The sequence below is a fragment of the Sphaeramia orbicularis genome, chromosome 6, assembly GCF_902148855.1.
Source record: "Sphaeramia orbicularis chromosome 6, fSphaOr1.1, whole genome shotgun sequence".
NCBI classification, from domain to species: Eukaryota; Metazoa; Chordata; class Actinopteri; order Kurtiformes; family Apogonidae; genus Sphaeramia; species Sphaeramia orbicularis.
Window position 1 is genome coordinate 48,061,692 of NC_043962.1, and position 22,231 is coordinate 48,083,922.

At 37.6% G+C, this 22,231-nt stretch overlaps 2 protein-coding genes across 5 annotated transcripts in view; both read right to left on the reverse strand.

Annotated features, from left to right (window-relative positions):
• Positions 1 to 4,338, reverse strand: part of LOC115421534 (PDZ domain-containing RING finger protein 4) — a 175,020-nt gene extending 170,682 nt beyond the window's left edge. The window contains exons 1-2 of the mRNA XM_030137459.1: positions 3,852 to 4,338; positions 3,701 to 3,775 (exon numbers count right to left, since the gene is read on the reverse strand). Coding sequence (XP_029993319.1) covers positions 3,701 to 3,775; positions 3,852 to 4,274 — 498 coding nt within the window. The 5' untranslated portion in view covers positions 4,275 to 4,338. The remainder of the gene's footprint in view (positions 1 to 3,700; positions 3,776 to 3,851) is intronic.
• Positions 4,339 to 7,480: 3,142 nt separating this feature from the next.
• The window catches only part of LOC115420676 (contactin-1a-like), a 105,298-nt gene continuing 90,547 nt past the window's right edge, over positions 7,481 to 22,231 (reverse strand). For all 4 annotated transcript variants that reach the window (XM_030136115.1, XM_030136112.1, XM_030136116.1 and 1 more), the window contains exons 17-24: positions 21,994 to 22,143; positions 21,412 to 21,482; positions 17,665 to 17,899; positions 15,967 to 16,070; positions 14,994 to 15,183; positions 14,792 to 14,901; positions 14,533 to 14,689; positions 7,481 to 9,715 (exon numbers count right to left, since the gene is read on the reverse strand). In XM_030136115.1, the coding sequence (XP_029991975.1) occupies positions 9,639 to 9,715; positions 14,533 to 14,689; positions 14,792 to 14,901; positions 14,994 to 15,183; positions 15,967 to 16,070; positions 17,665 to 17,899; positions 21,412 to 21,482; positions 21,994 to 22,143 (1,094 nt within the window). In that variant the 3' untranslated portion in view covers positions 7,481 to 9,638. The remainder of the gene's footprint in view (positions 9,716 to 14,532; positions 14,690 to 14,791; positions 14,902 to 14,993; positions 15,184 to 15,966; positions 16,071 to 17,664; positions 17,900 to 21,411; positions 21,483 to 21,993; positions 22,144 to 22,231) is intronic.

Here is a 22,231-nt window from a genome sequence, read left to right on the forward strand (position 1 = left end):
TTCATCTGCTGGCTGCGAAGGAGGTCAGTGGAAAGCTGAAAATGAAAACAATGACTTTATGCTACTTTCTCCACATATGCTCCCTTTCATTTTCAAGAAAGTACATTTGGAAATTGAGGCACAGAGAGGCAATAAAGCTGTCTAGACAGCCACTTTGTTTGTAGGAATACTGTTTTTCCATTGTTAAAATGTATTTTTATTTTTCAACCAGGCCAACAACCGACCTCAACAGAGAAAATGTACTCTCATGTTTATCATTTTATTTAGGACATCAGTCCGGCCGAGAAAAATCAAATCAACCAACATCAAGGCAGAGGTCATAAATCTATCTTTCCTCCTGTCGCAGAGCAATCTTTACTTGTCATCTTTTGTTATGGCAGCAAACAAACAGGCCTGCTTTCGTTCCCCTCCTGTCATGCAAGATTGGATTTTGATGACACCGATACTCGAGTTGTGTACTCTCCACTCTCCGTTCTATGCCTCCCATCTGCTCCTCTCTCCTTTTTCTCTTGAAATAAAACAAAACAAAAAAACCCTCACTGGAGCTACTCTATTTTCACTCTTAGACAGGTGAAAAGGCCTCTGCATTTCTGATAATAGCCCTTTTGCTGTAGTAGATGCAGTGTCACATGAACAATCTGGGTCAACAAAATAAAATCTGCTGAGTAGGAGACATGAGCATGATGAACAAAAATAACCAGTATGAACGACATGAAAACATTTCCTTCGTTTTTCAGCTGACTCCAAGTTCTAGTCTGGGTTTGGGTGATCTTGGCTGCAGACAAGAAGGGGAGTGGGACTGTTTAAACTCAACAGTGGTTTCATTTGTGTATTCATCTGGTTTTGTACAAACAGGGGAAAATGACACGGGCAAATGAACACGACAGTGTGTTTTTGCAATAGTGACTAATCCTGCTGCTCTGTCTTGCTTCTATTATCCCTTTTCAACATAGCAGAACTGGGCTCTGACTCACCACACAACAGCCACCAACTGCATTCACTGTCAGGCCGCCGAACACACAATCAGCTGCATCTAGATCAGTTCATCTCTGAGGTACATGGAAAAATATAGTGCAAGCTGCATTAAGTCAGTCTTATAGACAGTCTGTTGCCACCCCACAGTAGTTTTCTGTCTGTCTGCTTTTTCTCTTTACACACAGACACAGTGTAAAAGAAGATTTATGCAGGCTGGTTTTATATAGCAGCAATCAGGATTACTGTCAATAAAGTAAACTGGCATCTGTGGAAGTGCTTGGCTTTTGCACAACTTCAACAGTGACTGTCTCGCGTCTTAGTTTATGTGTTTAACAATCATGTAATTATCCACAAGCCACTGGAATAATATCTCAAATAAATAGAGATGCACCGATACCACTTTTTTCCAGACCAAGTACAAGTGCTTACATCTGAGTACTTGCCGATATCGAGTACCAATATGAGTACTTAATAATACTATTACAGTTCTTAGTTACTTTTGAAAAGGTGCTTTATTGTCATTGTCATTAGTCCGACTGTAACAAAGGGCTGCTACTGACATTTAATGCATTGGAATGAGCATTTCTCAATCAATCCACCAGGGGGCCACTCTTAATTAACCATACTGGACAAATACCACAAAGAAAAGTAAAGTTTTTTAAGAAGAAGAAGAAGAAAGTCAGTAATAATAAACATAGAGATGACAGGAGTAACACTAATGTGGATACTAATGTTGATATTGATGAGGGTAGTTGTCATGAATAAGTCAGTAGTTTTTCTCTAACTCACACTGTCGCTCTTTGAAAAGATCCGCTACCTCCACGGTTCCTGGTGGTATTCCCCATCTGGGTATGCATCCATGAGCACCTGGAAAATGGATGAAATGTATACAGAGGACGGTCCGTCCGTATCCGTCTGTGTCTTTAACATTACTTGCAGTCAGCGTTACTTTTGTCACCGTCAGTTATTTTGAAAAATCTCCACACTACTGACATTACTCCTCCGCTGCGTACCTGCTGCACTTAACTGCAAATGTCACGCTGCCGTAAGTGGTATTGGTGTAGTTGTATCGGAGAACTTTTACAAGTACGAGTACAAGTACACATGCTGAGTATCGGACCCGATACCCAATACTGGTATCGGTATCGGTGCATCCTTACAAATAAAAAGGAGTAGCTCCCTTTAAAATGCCAACTAGGTAAGTAATTAGAAATATCTTTCTCTGCAACACAAAGGAAACTTGACTTTGACATATTCAAACTACCATGGGGCTGTGTACTTGTCAGCCTGAGAATACAGAAAGCCCATCAGTTCCCCAACAAAGTGAATTTCCAATAAGCTGTAAAACTTTGTTTGATGAACTATAACCCAGTGCTCTCAAGTATTGGAAAATCCATTTGGAAAGCAAAAGAAGAAAACACACAGTAAGAAAACCATTAAAGACACATTAGAGAGGAGCTTTTAGAACAGCAAAAAAGAGAGATGAAAATAGAAGTTGTGTTGATGCCCAGCACTGGCATAGGAAAGTGAGCAGTTTTCCATATTAATCAAAAGTGAGCCTGTTGCACTCACAGCATGCGTTAGCCAATTAGAGACATACTTATATGACCATTACCACAATTAAGCCTTTCTAGTCTCACCGCAAATCCCACAAACACAACACTGCGTCCTTCAGCTGGAGGGTTAACAACACAAATTCTCAGGCTACCTTGTGAGCTTACTATAGTGAAAGCTATTATTAGAATTGGCAGCTACTTGACAGGGTTTAATACATTATTTCCTGAAACAACAACAGCTTAGAAATAGTTAGAATGCGTGTCTGTAGCGTTTAGCCCATCAATTACATACTGACATGGATGAGGTTGTAGGCAATTACAAGAAAATTGCAGGCTGCTTTGAGAAAACAAATTATGCAAAAGGCACAGAAGCAAATGGGCCATAATTAACTTTTCATGTAAACTGTTAACACCAAAAGTGAGTGTTCTGTTCTTCATTTTCTTGCTTGTATACAGTAAAAGAAAAGTTGTACATAGTTTGACCCTCATCTGTTTTTACATGATGAAACTTGTATCCATATTTAATCATTTATGTGAGTATTTTCTAAATTGTAAGAGCCAAATATGTGTGGAAAAGTGTGAAACAACTTAAAAATAAGACAAAAATCACATCTTTTTTCAGTTTTGTGGTAAATGTGATAGGGTGGACTAAAGACAAAGATCTATAGGTTTAAAGAAAAACCCACAAAAATCACCTTCGACAAGTGGGAAGTTTTGTTAAAGCTTTATGGAATTAAGGATAGATAATCAGTTCACATTTTAACAGTTTACCATTTTAATACACACAAAAACACAACATCAAGCAACAAAAAACAACAGGCTAGCAGTACAGAGTGCCTACTGTAAGCTTTCTTGAATCAGTTTACTCCCATTCCTCATGCAGCTTTCACTCTGATCCCAAAGTCAACATTTACACAAACATGTGTCTGGCAGCAGGGTTAATGTCTGAGCTGAAGCAGCAGGTGAAATACAGCAGAAAAGACTCCAACCGGAAAGACTCTCATCCAAATCCCCACATTAGCAACACTAGAAGGTGACTGAGTGGGAAGTAGAGATACTGAACCCAGTGGAAGACAGGAGCATTTGGATAAACACAACCAAATGCATACGAGCTGCTGGTAGTGGGGATAAGAAGTACAGTAACACAGGTGGATTTCTTTTTTCTTTACCTTAGGTGCTCTGATCTGTGACCCTTCTTCTGTACATATCTGGCTTTGCATCTCAGCTGTTGTCTTCAAGTCACTCTAACAAAACAAAGATGTGTGTTAGCAGTTTGTGAGGTCTCTGAAGAGCATTAAATAAGTACCTCATCCATCTCACCTTGTAGTACCCTATGACCTGCTCTGCTATGTTGTTAATGTGCAGCATGTACTGGTGCAGTCTCCGTTGGTACTTCAGGGTTGCGAGCTGCGCCTTGTTCTGCAGAGTTGACACCTGGGCCAACAAGGACTGTTCCCTTCTGTCCCACCTGAGTCTCGCCATCCGGGCTTCATGCTCCAAAGTCGCGTTCCTCTCCTTCAGCGCATCGTTCCTTGTGCGTAAAGCGTCCACGCAACAATGTTCCATATCTTCACTGGACAACACAAGTCCGCATCCTCTCTGACACGCACCTTCACTATGACCCGTGTCTGGCTGCTGGATTTGTGGCTCCATCTCGCTTGTGTTTAGAATTGGGATCAAATTGGGTCCCCTGGAGCAGATTGGGTCCTTTTCTCCGCAGGGAGTTTGGCAGTCAGCGCACATACTTTGCGCGTCACGGAGGCAACTTTCCTACGCGGCACTATAAGATGGGACAAAGTTATTGTACAAGTCTGAACACATGAAAGCGTGAGAGCAAAGTTTGACCGGTTTGTGCAGCTCACGCTAAGCTGAGGGCTGCGCCACCTCTGGCAACAAGAGGATGAGATGCTGCTCTCAGATTTGTTCCCCTGCTGACTCATTTTTATTCCTTCGTGCCACAGTCATCGATCATCCTTGGGCTTTTTTTTACTTACCTCCACTTAAACCTTTCACACCTTAGCATATTTTTAATCCATTAAATTAAATTATGTGCAGCTCTCAGGCGCTCTGAACTTGAAGTGTTGTATCAAACATCACCGACAGAGGGTGCCAAATCTGCCAAACAACTCACTTGCCGTCTGGGGCTATAAAGTTACATGGAAAAATCTAAGCTTAGGAGTGCAGTCTAGAACTCACCTCATGAGTGGCATTGTTAATGATTTAATACCATTAATTTAATTTTATCGGCAGTTTTGCAGCAGAAAAAAAAAATGTCTCAAAGGGTCATTCAGTGGCTGTAACATAATATCTGCATGGAGACCCTCACTCAGAAAACTTTCCTGCATGAGTTTAGGCCATTCTCAGTGCCTGACACAGCATGACATATTGCAGGCATCTCTGAGAAGGCGTCACATTTCAGGTCTCTTAGAGAAGCAGTCTGGTTCTAGTCTGCTGTGCACCACTTTAAAGTATGTTTTGTGTTGTCTGAGCTGTCAAAGACCAGGTGTAGTTTTACAAAGACAATAGTGCAATCTGTCCTCAGAGAGCACACCTGTCTGCAAGAACACATGCACAAGGAGGTCAGAAGAATGTATTGTTTTGCAATCAATCACTCTAAATGTAAGCGTAGCTCTGTATTACTTTATAATTTGACGTTAAATTAGATCAGCTTTCAATAAAATACTTTGTTTCCAGGGGAGTGAATGATTTTTAAGTGTTGACGATGTGAGCAGCCGCTGAGGTAACACTGACTGCCTGTTGGTTGAAGTGTTACGCAGCCACCTGGGATCAGAGCTATCGCACACACCACATGTTTGGACTGATAAGAGTCTAACTCTTGAACAAAATCATAACAGAAAATAGTCTTGTCTGTCTTTTGTTCTCTTCGTGAGCTGATCTCAATGAATAACCATGAAACACACTGATTAAAAGCTAAAGATGACCTCAGCTTAACATGAGCCTAAATCTGATTCATTTGGACCGACCTAATCCATAAAGAGAAGTGATATCAATCTACTTTTCATCTGTTGGACACTTGATAGGAGACAAAGGTCGAACAGCTGTTTCTGTGTGAAAATCTAGAAACTGACAGCGTTCACCTTATCTGAAATGAAACACAGACTGAAACACTATCACTGATGTATTTGGCATTGGCTTTGGTACAGAGTGGGATTTTCTGGGATCAGAGAATGTTTCTTTAAAGTAGGAAAAATCCAAACACAAAAAATATCTTCCATGCCTTCGAGTTAATAAAGTGAATTTATTTGTCAGATTATTTAGAGCTAAAGAACTGCTCAAAATATTGTACATCTGACAGTTGAAGATACTTTAATCCCATAAGAAATGACGGTACAATCTTTTGAGAACTTTGTGCTGGAAACATTCTGCTCTGTTGCCTGTACTGCTTTGAACAGGTACCTTTCAAGACCATTAAATCCATTAAATACTGAATTCATAATTTAATTGCTGTTTTTTTTTTTTTCTTTTGTCCCTTTTTACTCAGGGCATGCAACTTTTCTGGAATAAAATTGAAATTTGTTTTTTCTTATGATGAAAGTTCAGTTAAACTCTGCAGCTCAGGCACATTATGCATCAATACTGTCTCTCTGATGCGATGACTGTTTCTCAGTGACATCTTGTATCCATAATGTACAAACACTCTTTATCTTTACGGTTTGAGACAGCAGGTTATAGAAAACAGTTTTTATACTAAACAAAGCTGACAGATGCAGATGTCAGTCACTGCACTGCTGTTTATTTCTGCTGAATAAATGAAAGATGTCTTTCAACCCAACATAAAGTCCCACGTGGCCCTTGTGACATTGTTTTCTGTAGATCAACCATAGCAAATATATGTTTGTTTTTTGTTTAACAGCTACTCCTACACATCTATAGCTTTAAGCTCTTCCAAGCTCTTCCTCTTCATATTGCTATATATCATAACGGTTAAAATTACTTCAGGCACTATTTTATTAACCCAGACCCTGATCTCTGACCCCCGCCCCTCCTCACCTCCTCATTAGGACATCCACACTAAACTGCAACCCCCCCCCCCAACACACACACACACACACACTGACCTCAGGGACTGCTCCAGCCACTTGCCACTTTATTGCATATTGCACATATTGCATTACGTCACTTTAAATCAGTAACTTCTTTTAACAATACCTCATCTGTTTAACTTCAGTGTTGCACCTTTATTTTCTATTTATTCTCTCCTCAACCCTCTGCTGTTTATTGTTATATTCTGTCTATAGTTATATTGTTTAGTGTTTATAGGTTATAGTTATATTCTATTCTATTTTTTGATACGTTTTGATATTTTTTCTATGTTCACTTTGCACCGTGGGGTCTTAGAGTCTTGTAATTTCAGTTTTCTGTATGTGATGCACATATGGCAAAAACTGACAATAAAGCTGACTTTGACTTTGATTTGACCAGGCCTATCACCCTGAAATTTAAGTTATACTGATGGGATAGTATGGGAAGTTTTTGGAGCACATGTGAAACTCCTGGTCCTGGTCAGATATGTATCTATGTTTGACGTTCCCAATTTTAATACTACTACAAACTGAATATTTCGCATTTGTTCTTACCTTTTGTATTTGTAGATGCTTGTTTTTATATTCAGGTAATGATATATTTTGCTGTTTACTCACTTTTTCTTCAGGTTTCTGTTTTGATATAATAGCCTTAGAATTTACTTTGAGCTTTTATGAACATCAACATGGTCAGTAAATGTAGGAAAAATACTTGAATTTCACTGAAAAATGCTAGATGCAGTGGATAATATTATTATACATGTTAATAAATCACTTAGGAAATTAATTTGGAAGTCACTTAAAAATAGTTCCATGTCTTCAAGGGTTAATATTGACACCTCAGCATAGCCTTTGACTATTTCACATATATATCTGCATAAAATAAGACAACAAGAAATCATTAAATAGTTAACTACACTTTTATTCCAGCCAGAGAGGTTCCAGTTTTATCCCTCATATGCCGTTCCTGTGCAGCGAAGCGAGGAACTTCAGCAAACAGGCCACCACTGCCACTCGTGATGCAATCAAATCCCAATCGTTGTGTGTGTGAGACTGCAGGACCATTTCTGAACTGTTTTGAGTGAGATACCTTTAGTCAGTGTAAGAATTTTTTGCTAAAAATCCTTTTTGAAAGGCTTCACATGAGATGTCTGGCTTAATGACGCTTAGCAGCTAATGCACATTAGGTTTAGATCTACACTATCTCTGACATTAAGGGATGTCACTCAGGAGTGGAATGTATTTCATGTGAAGCTGAGAGGTTGACAAGTTGCTATGTTGCTGATTCGTTGCAGAGTAATGTACCACCTTGCTTCCAGTGTCATGCATGTTAGAATGTAGAACCACTGCTTTTTTTTTCCAAAATGTCAAAGTTCAAGGCATTCATGCATTTGGCAACAGATTCTATGATTTGTCGCATAAAGGAAACTGGGGGAAAAGCACTTTGTGGTGGATGTTGATGCAGTCACAATGTAGAAGCATGGCCAGCATCGATCACATAAGTAATAAATGGGAGGAATTCAAAATGCATTTTCTTCCTCCGTTTGAGGGAGATAAACCAGACGTCCAACTAGAAGTGGATGATGACAAACAAATATAAAAATTATTTAAAAAAAGAAAAAAAAGAAACAACAACAGTTGATAATGTTTATATAATGTATCTCTGATAAGATGTTTATAAAAAGACAAACATAACACAGTGGTAACAAAGTCATGAGCTTTGTATGGGCTGTTACTGGATGGCTTTGCTTATTTTCTGTTTATACTCATACCAGGTAATGCAAAATGAAATATACTAAATTACTGTTAAAGGAGCTAGGCAAGTTGTCTTATTAAAAAATATAAAGTTGCCACAGATTAATCCGACATTGCACAATTATTGTAGTGTCATAACTGTTAATGATGACTCTCACAAGAACCCATAAATGAGGAAGATGAAATGAAAATGTTAACACTAAATAAACTGTCAACATTCTTGAAAAGCACCGGCTGGTACCACGAAGGTCCTAATGATACAGTCAAAACAGAAATCTTGGTTTTTCATTTTATAGAGCACAGATCCAAATGTTGTTGTAGCAAAACTGTGGCCGTGAGAGGTGGCGACTGATCAAAACCACCGTAAAAAATTGCATCGCTCAGACAATGTTTGGTTTACTTCCTGGCCCCATTGTGTGCTTTACAGTCAGCTTTGCAAATATAGATCAATGACCCAAAATTCCCTGACAGTTCTGTTTTTCAACCATTCACACCATTCTTCTTCCTGGTTTCAACATGCACACATTTTGAAAGTGGTATGCCATTAATAGAGAATATGTTATGGACTGGAAATTAATAATGATTGCAAACAAATCTACTTTTGTTCAAATAACATTCATAGTATATTAGATAACAAAACCGTATAAATTACTGGATACATTATTTCTGCATGACATACATTGTTTTCTCTATGATGTTTATTAATAAAAATCAAATATGCAACTTGCTGGGGTTTGCTTTGACTGTATCTCTGTAACAGAAGGTGTGCTTCATTTTAAAAAGATAACAGATAAAAATGTCACTGAACTGCAAATAAAAAGAAACACATAAAGACATTTTTATAAACATACACTTATCCTTCACAGCTACTTGTTTGTCTTGTCTTATCTATGGAATGCACTGTCAAATCTTCATCTTCATCAGATGCAAAATGGTTACACAGCCAAGTTTTGAAGTGTTGGTTTACACTTTCCATCACAATCCATTTGAAAACAAGTTATTGTGAAAGATAAGTGTAATCATTGATATAAGGCATATTAAAAGTTGACAGAACTCCTTTGACACTCCTCCAGAGAGGCTTTTTGTGGATATTAAATAAGGGATGTCTTTGTCCTTTTCCAATTTTTCCATTTCTGTGTCTTTTTCCACAAGCATATTCCAGACGGGGGGACGGTGGGGGGTGGAGGAATATGACGTCCTGCTGACAAGGTGGAACCGAAAGATTGTAGAAAGAGTCCCTAAGTCCTTAATAGGCGTCAACCATAAAGAGTCTCCTTCACGGGAAGTGAAGACAAAGATGGCGCTACATTCAAAGGTTCAGGCATAGGACAGCCACCAGGAGCAGGGACAATATGCTGAGAGACTGGGCAGCCATGACAGCTCCACCTGAGAGAAGCAGAGATGCAATATGTCAGTTCATGCTGACAAAGGGATAGGAGAGGCAGTCAAAGGGGCCGCTGACAAGAAGATTATTAAAAGTCAAATGCTATTTACACCTGAGGTGGAGGAGCCTGTGTAGCTACTTATACCTACACAGGTGTAAATAATGACACGCAACAGTCAGACATACTGTGTACAGATGGCAGAAAGGCTTTATAACACAGTCAGCATTGTCCATTCTTTATTTTCACAGCAAATTTTAAATGTAATCACAGTGTTTTCAATAAAATGCAATGTTTTGGTCCATGATTGTAATGTTATATTTAAAACTGCCTTTCCATAGCTTTCCCAAAAGAGACTGTAGATTTTTTTTTTTTTTTTTGTGAGTAAACTACACATCAGTTCTATGACATATCATTTTATGGAAGATGAGAGGTTATAGTTTTAGCAATTATATTTTTTAATGCTATTATCTTGACATCTTGAGGTCACAAAGGTGAGTAAAATGGATGCAGAAACAAACATTCTTAACTTCCAGTGTTTGAAAAGCAGAGTCAGCAAGTCAGTCTCATGTTTAATCATGTACATTAGCATTCAGAGTTGAATTTGGATGGATTTTTCAGTGCATTCATGGCTGGATAATATTGCTCATCAGTATTAGAAGCATTTTTTGACATTAAGCTGTGAGAAATTCTGTCAAAATGCAGAGTGCAAAGTGCATTTACTTACTATTGTTTAGAACGTGGGAATGTCTGTAACAGTGTAGATGTTATAGCAGTTCATCAAGTATTTTTGTAAGTCTGAGTCCACAAACTCCTTACAGACTCCTTATAGACTCCAAAAACTCCTTATAGGCTCCTGTTACATTAAATGGAGCAAGTAGTAGCTAACATCAACTTAAATGTATGCATCTAAAACTCCTTATCACTGATTGGATATCTTCCCTAATTGTCCCTCCATCATTTTCTTTATCAATTTATGAAAATGTTAATATATTTTACTCACTTTGTGTTCATAAATGTATTTTTATTTATTTGTCATCTCAGCAGTGTTGTCAGAAAATGTTACAAAAATGATTCCTCAACAAAATTAGCAGTGTCATAAAAAATTTATTTTAGCTCAAACATGAGTACAAGCAAGTAGTTTTGTTGCTTTACTCTTACATACAGTTCATTTTATTCCCAAAGTTGAACTATTTATGTATTAATGGATAAATAGCATCTCTGTTATCAATAAATGGTTAATTAATCCTTCATTCATTTCAGTGAGGAAGAAGGTTATAGATTTTAGGTTTTAAAAGTCTTTTAAAGCAAAAAAAAAAAAATCATCTACTATCAGACAATGTCATGTCATATTTTACATAAAACATGTAAATATCTAAAAAAAAAAAAAAAATAGTAATTTTGGAATGTGGGATTGTTTTTGCAAACATCACACTATTTTAACACCTTCAGTCTCTAGAATATCAATACACATTTTGTTTTCATCATGTTCTTTGAGGTGAGTTTGATACAAGATTGGGTAATATGAACATTTCACATTCATTTTTAGGTTGTTTTTAGATTAATGATGCTTTTGTTTTTTTGATTTTTTACTGTTGTCAAGTGTTGATGTGGTGTTCAACAGTATGTAGAGAATAAACCTAACCAAATTACTAAAGAAAACAGAAATTTACATAAAAAAGAGGAAAACACACAGGAATCAAACCTTCCTATCATCTGTGAAAGTCCTACTCATTTATTACCACATCCTGATCCCCAGAAGACTTCCATTTTATATAACAGTAGAGAACCCATTTCTCCAGATGGGTACTGGTATAAGTAGCTATTTCACTGTGCGTAGCTATTTGCACCCAAATAGTTCCGGCCTATTTAACACTGTAAATAACCACAGCTTTAAATAGACATTCTTCCACCTTGCCTCCAGTGTCACTCACACTGGTCTATGAATGTGTGAGTGTTTGGTGGTGGTCGGATGGGCTGTTTGGCAGACTGGCAGCTACGCTTCCATCACCCTGTCCCAGGGCAGCCGTGGTTACGAACATAGCTTATCACCACCAGAGTGTGAATGTGAGAGTGAATGAATAATGGATCACTAATGTAAAGCACTTTGGGTGCCTTGAAAATCGCTACAGAAATCTAATCCATTATTATTATTATTATTATTATTATTATTATTATTATTATTATTATTCTCTTAATAAAATGGCCCTCTACTGTCCCACTTTCACCCAACTAAACTAAAGGTGTTTTTTGATGTCAGATGTGTGATATTATACCCCATCTGTGTCACATCACTCCAAACACACCTCCATTTGTCAATGCCCTGCATTTAAAATTCCCCACGGCTTAAATGCTCAAGTCTGTGAAATCAAGCTGTCGGGTGGGTCTGGGCTGAATGATAAGGAAAAACCACAGGAGGTGCTTCCTTGACTCATCAAGATCAATTACAGAGGCTTAGACCTCCTCTAGCCAGGCAGCCTACCTGTCACTCCATCAGCCAGTGAGGGGATCAAGTCAGTGGGATATCGAAGCTTTAGTCACGGACCGTAAAGTTCCCATCTGAGCCCTCCAGGATAAGGTATGAAACCTGAAGTGACAGCTCTTCCTTCGTCCATGGGAACCCTCTAGCTGTGACAAATGATAACCCACCGCCAACTCTGAACCTGGTATAATCTAACTAGCAAATGGAGGGCCAGGAATAAACAGCTACAGTATGTCACCTGAGCACTATGGGTTTAGAATGAGATTAGGCAATGAAAGGTTTTTCTTTTTTGTTTCACTGATGTGAAACTAAACCCTTGTGAAGATTGAATGGTTTTCAAAGTCTTAATCCTAGTCACTGAATCTCTATAGCATTCATCCTCAACAATAATCTCAAAAAATTGATTTCCACAGTAGAGCTGTGACCACAAAGTGTCGCCATCTTCAATGCTACCCACAGCTATATATTAAAATACTCAGTGATGCCTGCTGTGTTGAAAACATTTATTCATCAATTTGTCAACTGTTAGATATTGACTATAATGAATTCTTTACTCACAAAGACCTGGGTATTAAAGTATGTAAAATAGTTTACTGAAATGACAGTAATATGGGTAATCAGGAAACTAGGTTCTGAAGGTGACAGGGTTTGTCGGTGTATGGAAACCAGGATCTCAAGGTATTGTATCTCTAAAGGCGAATTTGTGCTCCAGGTTAAATACAAAATGTTCTGTCCATACAGAGTTTGCAGTTTGTCCATATTTCGGTGCATCTTTGCAAAGCTAACAGACTTGGACGAAGACAGCAGGGCTACCGGAAATCTCAAGGTCAGTGGAGCCAATATTTGAGTCTACAAAATCTCAATGAATAATACAAAAATGAAGTAAATGTCCTCAAAGACCTCTTTTTGATATGTACATGACCACAGCTTCCTTGACAGTTGAAATTGTCAAAAACTTCTCATTCTTGACTGCCCTAGTGGATGTACTGTTTAGCATTTCTGCCAATGTTGTGGGCAGTGATTGTAAAGGAAGCAGAAATAAGCCTTAAGGCCTGAATATTTTTGTTTCTCTTTTTGATCAAGTGGGAGCAGTGCATAAAAAAAAGAAAAAATTTCTTCATTCTTTATCAGTTTAATCATAAACATCAAGTCAGTGGCTGATTCCATTTTTTAATCGTAGCCACAGTTAAACTCTTACAGTTGCAGAAGGGAGGCATTGAAGCACTAAGAAACAAGCATAAGGAATATGGTGCAAAATTTGACTTTGTTACTCTAAAAAAAATTCTACTGGTATCCATAGATATAAAAATAGTGCTAAGATGTTATATAGCACTGTCATATTAGTAGGAGTGAGTCAGAATGGCAGCAGCTAGAAGTGAAAGTTACAAGTCTGGTCATGTTGAAGCTGCAGAGAAATCTTCAGTGGTTCACCCTCACATTTTTAGGTTTGTTGTCTTTGTACTTACATATTTTCAGTTTTACCACAAAATATATCTTTCTTGACTTGTAAAATTATACTTTCAATTCACCAACATTAAATGACACATAATTTAAACAGTATTTTAAAAAGTACTTGTCTCTCACTATTGACTCCAATACAGTGTTTTTCCAAAGTTAGGTCCCATCGGACACGGAAGGGTGGGGACGTCACTTCTCTATGTGTATGTTTTATATTAAACCTTGAAACAGTGAAATGATTTAACTGTAGTAGTAAAAAGAAATTCCTCTTATAGCAATAACTTTTATTGGATTTTGTTACTATTTCAGAATCACAATATTATGTTAATCCCAGGGGGAAAATGATTGTGTGTTACAGTTGCACCTTTCAGGTATAATAAAAAGTAGCAGGAAACCAAAACCAAAACATAAATATAAATATATATATATATATATATATATATATATATATATATATATATATATATATATATATATATATATATATATATATAAATAGATATATATAGATATAGATATATATAAACATAAACATTATTGTGTACTGCAGCTTTCTCTTAAACTCTTAAATAATGTCTTTTACATGAACTTTAAAACCACATTTTATCGCTGATGATTTTAATGTCTATTCTAATTTTAATGTCAGTGTTTTTTTAATATATTTAATGCATTTTATTTTAACTTTCTCTCATCTTAAATGTATTTTTATGCCTCTCCTGTGGTGCGTTTATGTTTTATGTAAAGCACTTTGAATTGTCCTGTACATGAAATGTGCTATATAACTAAACTTGCCTTGCCTTCAAATCCAAAATTCAATAGGGAAAGCGAGGTTTAACACCCATATATTTAGTGTTGTAATTACACAGGAGTGTATCTTTTACCTGCAACGACAACTTGTCCCACAGGTCCATCTCCTCCCTCTGTGGCTGCCCGGACCTCCACCACATATTTCCCATCTGAATGTCGAGGAAGGTCTATGAAATTCTTATTGGTATTGTACAGGATGCCAGGGGTATGGCCCTCCTGTCTGTACAGCACCTGCAAACACAATGTATAGGAAATATACATTTTCCAGCTGATTATGATTCACTTAAATGACATATATAGTATGTATGAGTGCAATGTGCATGAAGTACTCACTTTGTAGCTATCTACAGGTGCTTCGTTAGCCAGTGGTTGCACATAATCCCAGTAAACATATACTGACTGGCCTTTTAATTTCATTTTTACTTTAAGGGGTGTACTCGGAGCTGGTAAAAGAAACGAAACAGAATGATAAATAGCAATATGATAAACATGACTTATATCATGTGTCTGACAGATACCAAGTAAGACTACGTACGGGCTCTCTTGGTGTGGATCTGAATGATTTTGCTGAGTGGTCCATATCCTGCAGAGTTGTAGCCCCGAACTTCAACCTCATACCTGGAGTCTGGCTTCAGGCCCTCCAGTCTGGTGTGGTTGTCCCTGTTGGATACCGACACTTTCCTGTCGCCTTCCTCGCCTTCTTTCTGACTCCTCCAGAACCTCACCTGGCAAACAAGGAGACAGGGTGAGATGGAGAGGATCAAAAACCAAAGAAGCGAACAAACACTGGTTTGTAGCTGTAAAAGTCAGCTTTTAGTTTTTATACTCCACATATCTGGAACAAACTACCAGAAAACTGCTGGTTTGCTCAAACTCTCAGTTCTTTTAAGTCAAGGTTAAAGACTCATTTGTTTACAGCTACCTTTGATAAGAGTAGTTTTTTTTCAGTTCTGATACATGAATTAACATTAAATTCTTAATTTGAGTCAACACTGTTTTTAGCTTTTGTTTTGTCTCTTATTCCTGTTTTAATTTCCTTCTTTATTTGTATCTTTTCTGCACTTTCCTTTTGTTTAATGCTTTATTCTCTATGATTTTAATGTAATTTTATGCCTTTGTAAAGGACTTTGAATTGCCTTGTGTATGAATGGTGCTATATAAATAAATTTGCCTTGACTTGCCTTTTACAGCTAATATAAAAGGTCATTTCTAGCATTATATTTTACCAAATAAAATATTCAAGTGAATATATAGAATGAACATAGATACACCAAAAGTGTGTTTGCAGTAATGCTTTTCCAAGAGACATTTAAAACATCCTGTTTTCATCCAACTTTTTTTCATTTTCATTTTTCTGTTGTAATGTGAGTCATCTGGCTTGTAACAGTATAACCCAAACCCAAACTGTTCTAAATAAAACACATCCAAAGCTGCCGTACATCTGACACAAACTATTATACACAAGACATTTTTTTTCAGCATAACGATATTAAAAATCTTGTATTAACCTGGTATCCATCTATACTGCTCTGTACGATGTGCATCCACCACACAACAGCTGCTGTAGCAGACAGAGCTTTGCCACCAACACTTTGAGGAGCTTCAGATGGAACTAGAAAGAAACATAGGGAGCAGGGAGAGAAAAGGGTTAAAATGACAGAGGCATTTTTATTTGGGGTCTTTATTTAGGCTGGAAATACGCAACATTTAAATACAGTCATCTATTATTAACCGAACAAAGAAATGACAGAAAAGTAATTTGAACATCATTAAAACATATCGGTGAGTTTTTAATCTGACCCTTGAAGCTGCAGTGGGTGGAAATAAATAAACAGAAGCAAAGTTTCCTCCTGCAGCATAGACTGTATATAAAGATGAATGCTGCAGCATTGTGTCACAGTGCTACAGAAAAATGACAGCAGTTTATTATGGCTAAATGAGCTGCTATGTTGCTTCTGTGATGTGAAAAAGACTCAGTGCAGTAGAGATGCATCAGAGGGGTCTTGACAGTGATTGGTTATTACAGCTGACAAAATCTTCCATCACAGGCTGATTTTCTAAAGCCTGAAAACAACAGGATATGGGTCTCATAAGACACGGAACATTTGCTGCATTTACACCTAGTGTCCACACTACTCCTGAGTGTTAATCTCCTCAAAGCCCTTTCAAAGGTCCTGCTTTAGTTTAGATACTCGGTGGCTATACTATAATATGAAAAGACACAAACAGAGGTTTATAAATGATGAACAGATACCCACTCATTGCACCATTTACATGTAACCTTCTGCAAAAGAAAACACGACATTACTCTTGACTCTGTCGTTGTTGTCTCTGTTAGCAGTCATTATGCAGTTAAATTGTGTATTTTATTATGATACTAGACATTTTATTCATGGCAGGGAAGCTATTACTTGAGCAATTTATGGTAATTCCTGTGTCCAGCTGCGTTCTGAACCCTACTCATCATGTGATATTGTTAGAATCTTCAGAGATTAACTCTGAAATGTTGCTAAAACACAAGTGTGGATGGAGTTTGTTTTCATTTTAAAGCAGTAGCTTTATATCACTTGATTTAGAATATATTGAAAGGTTATTATAGATTTTTTGCCTGGTGTTGCTAAAAAATACTGCATGATGAAGCTTTAAATGTTCTTAAAAGCTGAGAAAACATGTACGGCTAGAGACAAAGCTGTTCATAGACTAATCTATGATAGACACTCGAACAGCAGGCGTTTCCAAAATGCATTACTATGGCAACAGGGCATCTCCGTAAACCATCATGTCTGGGTCAGGAGTGGTTATCTTAACTGTCTGTCAGTGGAAGTTAATAACTAGGCTAAATGCTTTGCATCCTTGGGCGAATTATCAGCTTTCTGGTTCATGCTACATAGATCATGATAATCCCCTGCATGGGGAAGAGGAGGAGGAGGAGAGGGTGAGGAGAAGATGGGTTCACTTTCAAGGGGTATTAAAATTCCACACTATACATGAGAACTCCTATTAAATGAGTCCTACTGGATAGAAAACCTTGGTAGTGATAAGTAGCTGACAATGACAGACTGAAATAGCAGAGTGTTGGCATATTGAAGAATTCCTCATTCTTCTGACACTATGAAAGCAGGAGCAGCTGATGGCCTGAGATCAATGTGGCACATTTCCCCTTCTATACTGCAGTGATGAAAGCTCTGAACATCCTCAGTACTCACTGTCTTGGGCAGATAAAACGGTGGCTGTCGTGCTGTAAGGACCCTCTCCTTTGCTGTTGAATGCTTTGACTTTGACTTGAAACTCTGTTGTAGGAGGGATGGAGGAGTCCTTGTGAACGTAGCGCTTTGCATCAGCGTCAGCTACTGTCACATATCTCCAGTCATTTCTGCTGTGTTGTTTGAAAGCCACAATGTAACCAAAATTAGGGCCGTAGTAGTACTGAGGCTCTACAGGCTGAGGATGAAAAGAAAGACAAAAGAAATGACAATGCAGTATGGAGCAGCTATCACATTGTGGTGTCCTTGGTGTGAATTATGTTCTTTATTTCTGTCTTTATTAACACCATGTGTATCAATCATCCTCTATTTATACCAAGGCTATTGTATAAACAGTTTAATGAGTGCTGATGAATACTGAAATGTTCTCCCATAATCATCACCACCACACCAATATATTGTTTTTTGTTTTTTTAACTTATACTTCATTGTTTCATTTTTGAAATTTTACAACACAAAAATGTAGAACATAGTGTCCATAGTCCATTTTTTCCATCGATCTTCGCATGTTGCTTGCTGTAGTCTTATGATACAAGTAAGTCTCTCCATGTTGTGAATTTCTTCCACAATGTCTCTCCAGTTATTTAGGATAGAAGGGTCCTCTGTACACCATTTTCATGTGATGGCTTTTTTAGACGCTACCAAGAGGATTTTAATCAAATATTTATCCTTACTTGGTATGTCTTTTCCTGTTCAGTGACCCAAATATAGCACAGAACATGTCTTTGGTATTTCATATCCCAATATTTTCCCAAGTTCTTTGCTGATATTATTCCAATATTGGGATAATTTTGTGCACTGCCAAAAGACATGCACATGACCCACTTCCTGCTCACCACACACCCTCCAACAGGGCTGAGGTAATGATAATGAAGCTTTTTTGATCTTTGGTGCTCTAAAAAAAAATCTCATGTTTTTCTAACAAAATATTTTCCAATTTATAGAATTAGATGTAGTCACTTGAGTTTCACATATTTTGTACCAATATATTGGTTTAAAAAAATATACTGAAAAGGTAGCAGCCAAAAAAAAAAGGCACAACAGACCCTACTGTCTGAAAAACTAAAAAGAAATTATTTGCAAATGACATCATAACTTTGTTTCCTTTTTCTTTTTGCTCCTCCCCATTTTCTATCACCTGCTGAATGAAGTGATAGAAGTCCCTGAATATGACAGGTGTAATGTTCATTTAACCCAAATGATTTGATTCTTGCTTTCATATAACAGTACAAATATTTCTGACCATACGATTATAGTTTTATTTTATTTAGTAGTCCACATTTATTAACTTCTCTGACGGCTAATGTGTTTTTCAATCCTTCCTACCAAGGCCCCTGACTTTGTCCTTCCACCTCATATCCTATCACACTGTGCCTTTATCATCATACCATAAGCCTTGTACCATGCCTGCATTAGACACCACTAACCTCAGAGCACGTCTTGTCCTCCAGCTGCTTGGGAATTGAATGGTCATGCCTCTGCCAAGCAGAAGGTAATTTACCCATGAGTGGTTATTTATCAATTGACCACAGTCGGGAAATGGAGGATAATGATTCCGTTCAGTCGGGGATTTTTGGTGTTAGCGGTCATTTAGCTTGTTATAAAATGTGAGATCATCACAGGCATTTTCTTCCTTACATCTAAAGTTTTTTGTTTTTTTTTAACTGCAGTGCACAGTTGTCTTCCAAGAAATATCAACTAATAATCTGTGTATATATCTATATTACAAAGTAAGTATTCTGCAAAAAAGATTTAGTCTATTTTGACTTAATCGATTAGCCATGGGCTGTCTGTATCGACCCTTCTATATTGTATTTCAAACAAACACAGTAAATAATGTCTGTCAATCAAAACAATAACAACATAGAGATGTTGGGAAGTAGCAAGGGATTATGGGAATCATTTTCATCAACGCTGTCTAACTGAGCATCCAAGTCAAAGTATTAAGTCAATAAGTGAGAAACTGAATTAATTATTTTACCATAAAAAATAAAGATCACAGTGATTTCTCTGTTTTGAGCTATTATTGTCACTCACAAGGCAACATTTTCAGTTTAGAAGTCTGATTTGTAAAACTTTATTGACTGATATATTGGTCTATCTCTAATATATTCATATTATGTTATTTAACTGTAATCAAACAGTTGCAAGTTTTGTTAAATATTAATATTGGTGAAATGCATGGGAGACGACCAAATGGAAACAGACCCCTACCAGTGGCGATTTCTTATAGACTGCAAGGGAAGCCCAGCTTCCCCTAAAATTATGAAAATTAAATGGTTAAATATGTACAGTTGTGTTGACATTTTATTGACTACAAATGTGTTAGAACACGTTCATCTCACAGACGAGTTCGTTCAGAATCAGCTTTATCACAAATCAATGGACTCGATGTTGTTCACTTCCCCTCCATTCCCGTTGCACTGTTTTCTCATTCGATCTCTGCTCAGTGCATTTGCCTGTAGACGCCGGGCGTCTCTGGGCTTCGATGGGACTGAGTGGAACAGTTTTTTTTCATTGACTCTAAACTGGACGGTAATTGGATAAATGCCACGATGTTGTCCCGCCCCCGGACGCAGGGCGTCTCTGGGGGTGAATGGAGCTGTGGGCGGAGCTTGGCCGGGCTGGACGCCAGAATCCCACGTGCTGATTGGAGGATCAGTCGAAAGGCTGAATCCCGTTTGATTGACAGCTATTTTCAGATCTACTCCTTCACTGACACAGTTCAGTTTAATACCGTCACACATTCTGCTGTGAAAGAGAGAGAGAAACCACTACGAAATTACTTGTTCATTTCTTGCACTGTAAATAAAACACACTCATTGTACTTCCTTGTTTCAATTTAACATAATTTCAGCGTTTTCTTGTTTCAGTTACATAATTTAGTCATTTCTTGTTCGAGTTTAATATCGTTTTGTAGATAGTTAAATTAATCAAACTGTCGGCTAGGTCGGGGTGAAGGAGCATCTCTTGTTTAAAAAGGCTGAAGTCTTACACTCACAACACAATGGACCAAGGCAATCTGAGCAGCCTAGCTCTGCTGGACATTGAGAGGACACTGGTCCAGTCCCTGGAAAAGACGCCTACTTGATACGATAAGGTCACTGACCATTTTCTTAAAGAGGGACAAATTTATGTTTAAATAACTTGACAATTTTTTTTTATGTAAGCCGACAATGAGCTTCCCCTGTCTGAAAGACGAGCAGCCGCCACTGACCCCTATCATGTATCAAATAACAGATTTCTCTCAGTTTTAACATTGTTGGTGACATTTGGTTTAATATGAGTAATAAAATCAATATTATACTGTACATGACATAGAACTAGTCATTTTAGATCAGTTTGTATTATTTGAATACAAACTTTTTCTTTGTGTGATCACTCTTATCTTATCTTATCTTATCTTATCTTATCTTATCTTATCTCATCTTATCTTATCTTATCTTATCTTATCTTATCTTATCTTATCTTATCTTATCTTATCTTATCTTATCTTATCTTATCTTATCTTATCTTATTTTAATGTATAAATGTTACAATTGTAGCTTTAAGTTCAGGTCTAGTTTTCCCTCAAGAGACAACCTTGCTATAAAAAAGGGCTACAAAACACATAACAACCTGAATGAAATTTAACTTTCTCCCTTCCAAGACTGTGCCAGAATAAAAGATGTGGAAAATACCCAGACCTACCTTCCATTCAATGATCACTTCTCCATTAGTCCCTCCGCCTCCGCTGACATTTGAGGGCGCCACCACAGGAACTACAATAAGATAGCAACAGCAAAACGATGAGCCCACATGCAGAGAATCCACACAAACAATGCCAACCCATACAGGCTGTAACCTATGTCTGGCACATCTGAAAGATCCTTCATCTGCAAACATAATATCAGTGTCCTCTCCTTTGCCAAATGCAACACCTTAATGTCCATGTTGCGAACTTGCTGTGTATGCAGAATGATCTCTTGTTTTGCTACACGTCCAATTGTACACTCTCAAACACTTATTATTTTTTTAGGTGAGGTTATTGTAGGCCTGTGATTTCCATTTCATAATTGAATTTCAGTATATAATTTCACTAAAGTGCTCATTTGAAGAAGTCTGTGTGGGGAGTTTGGCAGCATGCCCCTACTGTACTACAGAACTGGAATGATGATGAATAAATATCAGAGTGGAAAACTGGACTGTAGCACCACCCGAAAGGATTCGCTTCCTTTCTATTACATGGATTTTGTGAACCGGGCTGTATGTTATAATAAAGGCTGATCTTACATGCATCCAGAGTTCTGTCTTTAGGAGATGGACTGCTTGGTTCTCCTGTTCCCAGAGTGTTGATGGCAATCACCCTGAACTCGTATTCAGTCCAGGGGAACAAATCCACCACTGTGGCTGTCTCTGCATTCCCTTCTATATTTGCAGGAGCTACACGAGAAAGCACAAGATGAATTTTCATCAATCAGTAGACCTTGTACCATCACACAGTTAAACTTCAAAGACCTAAAAATCTGTC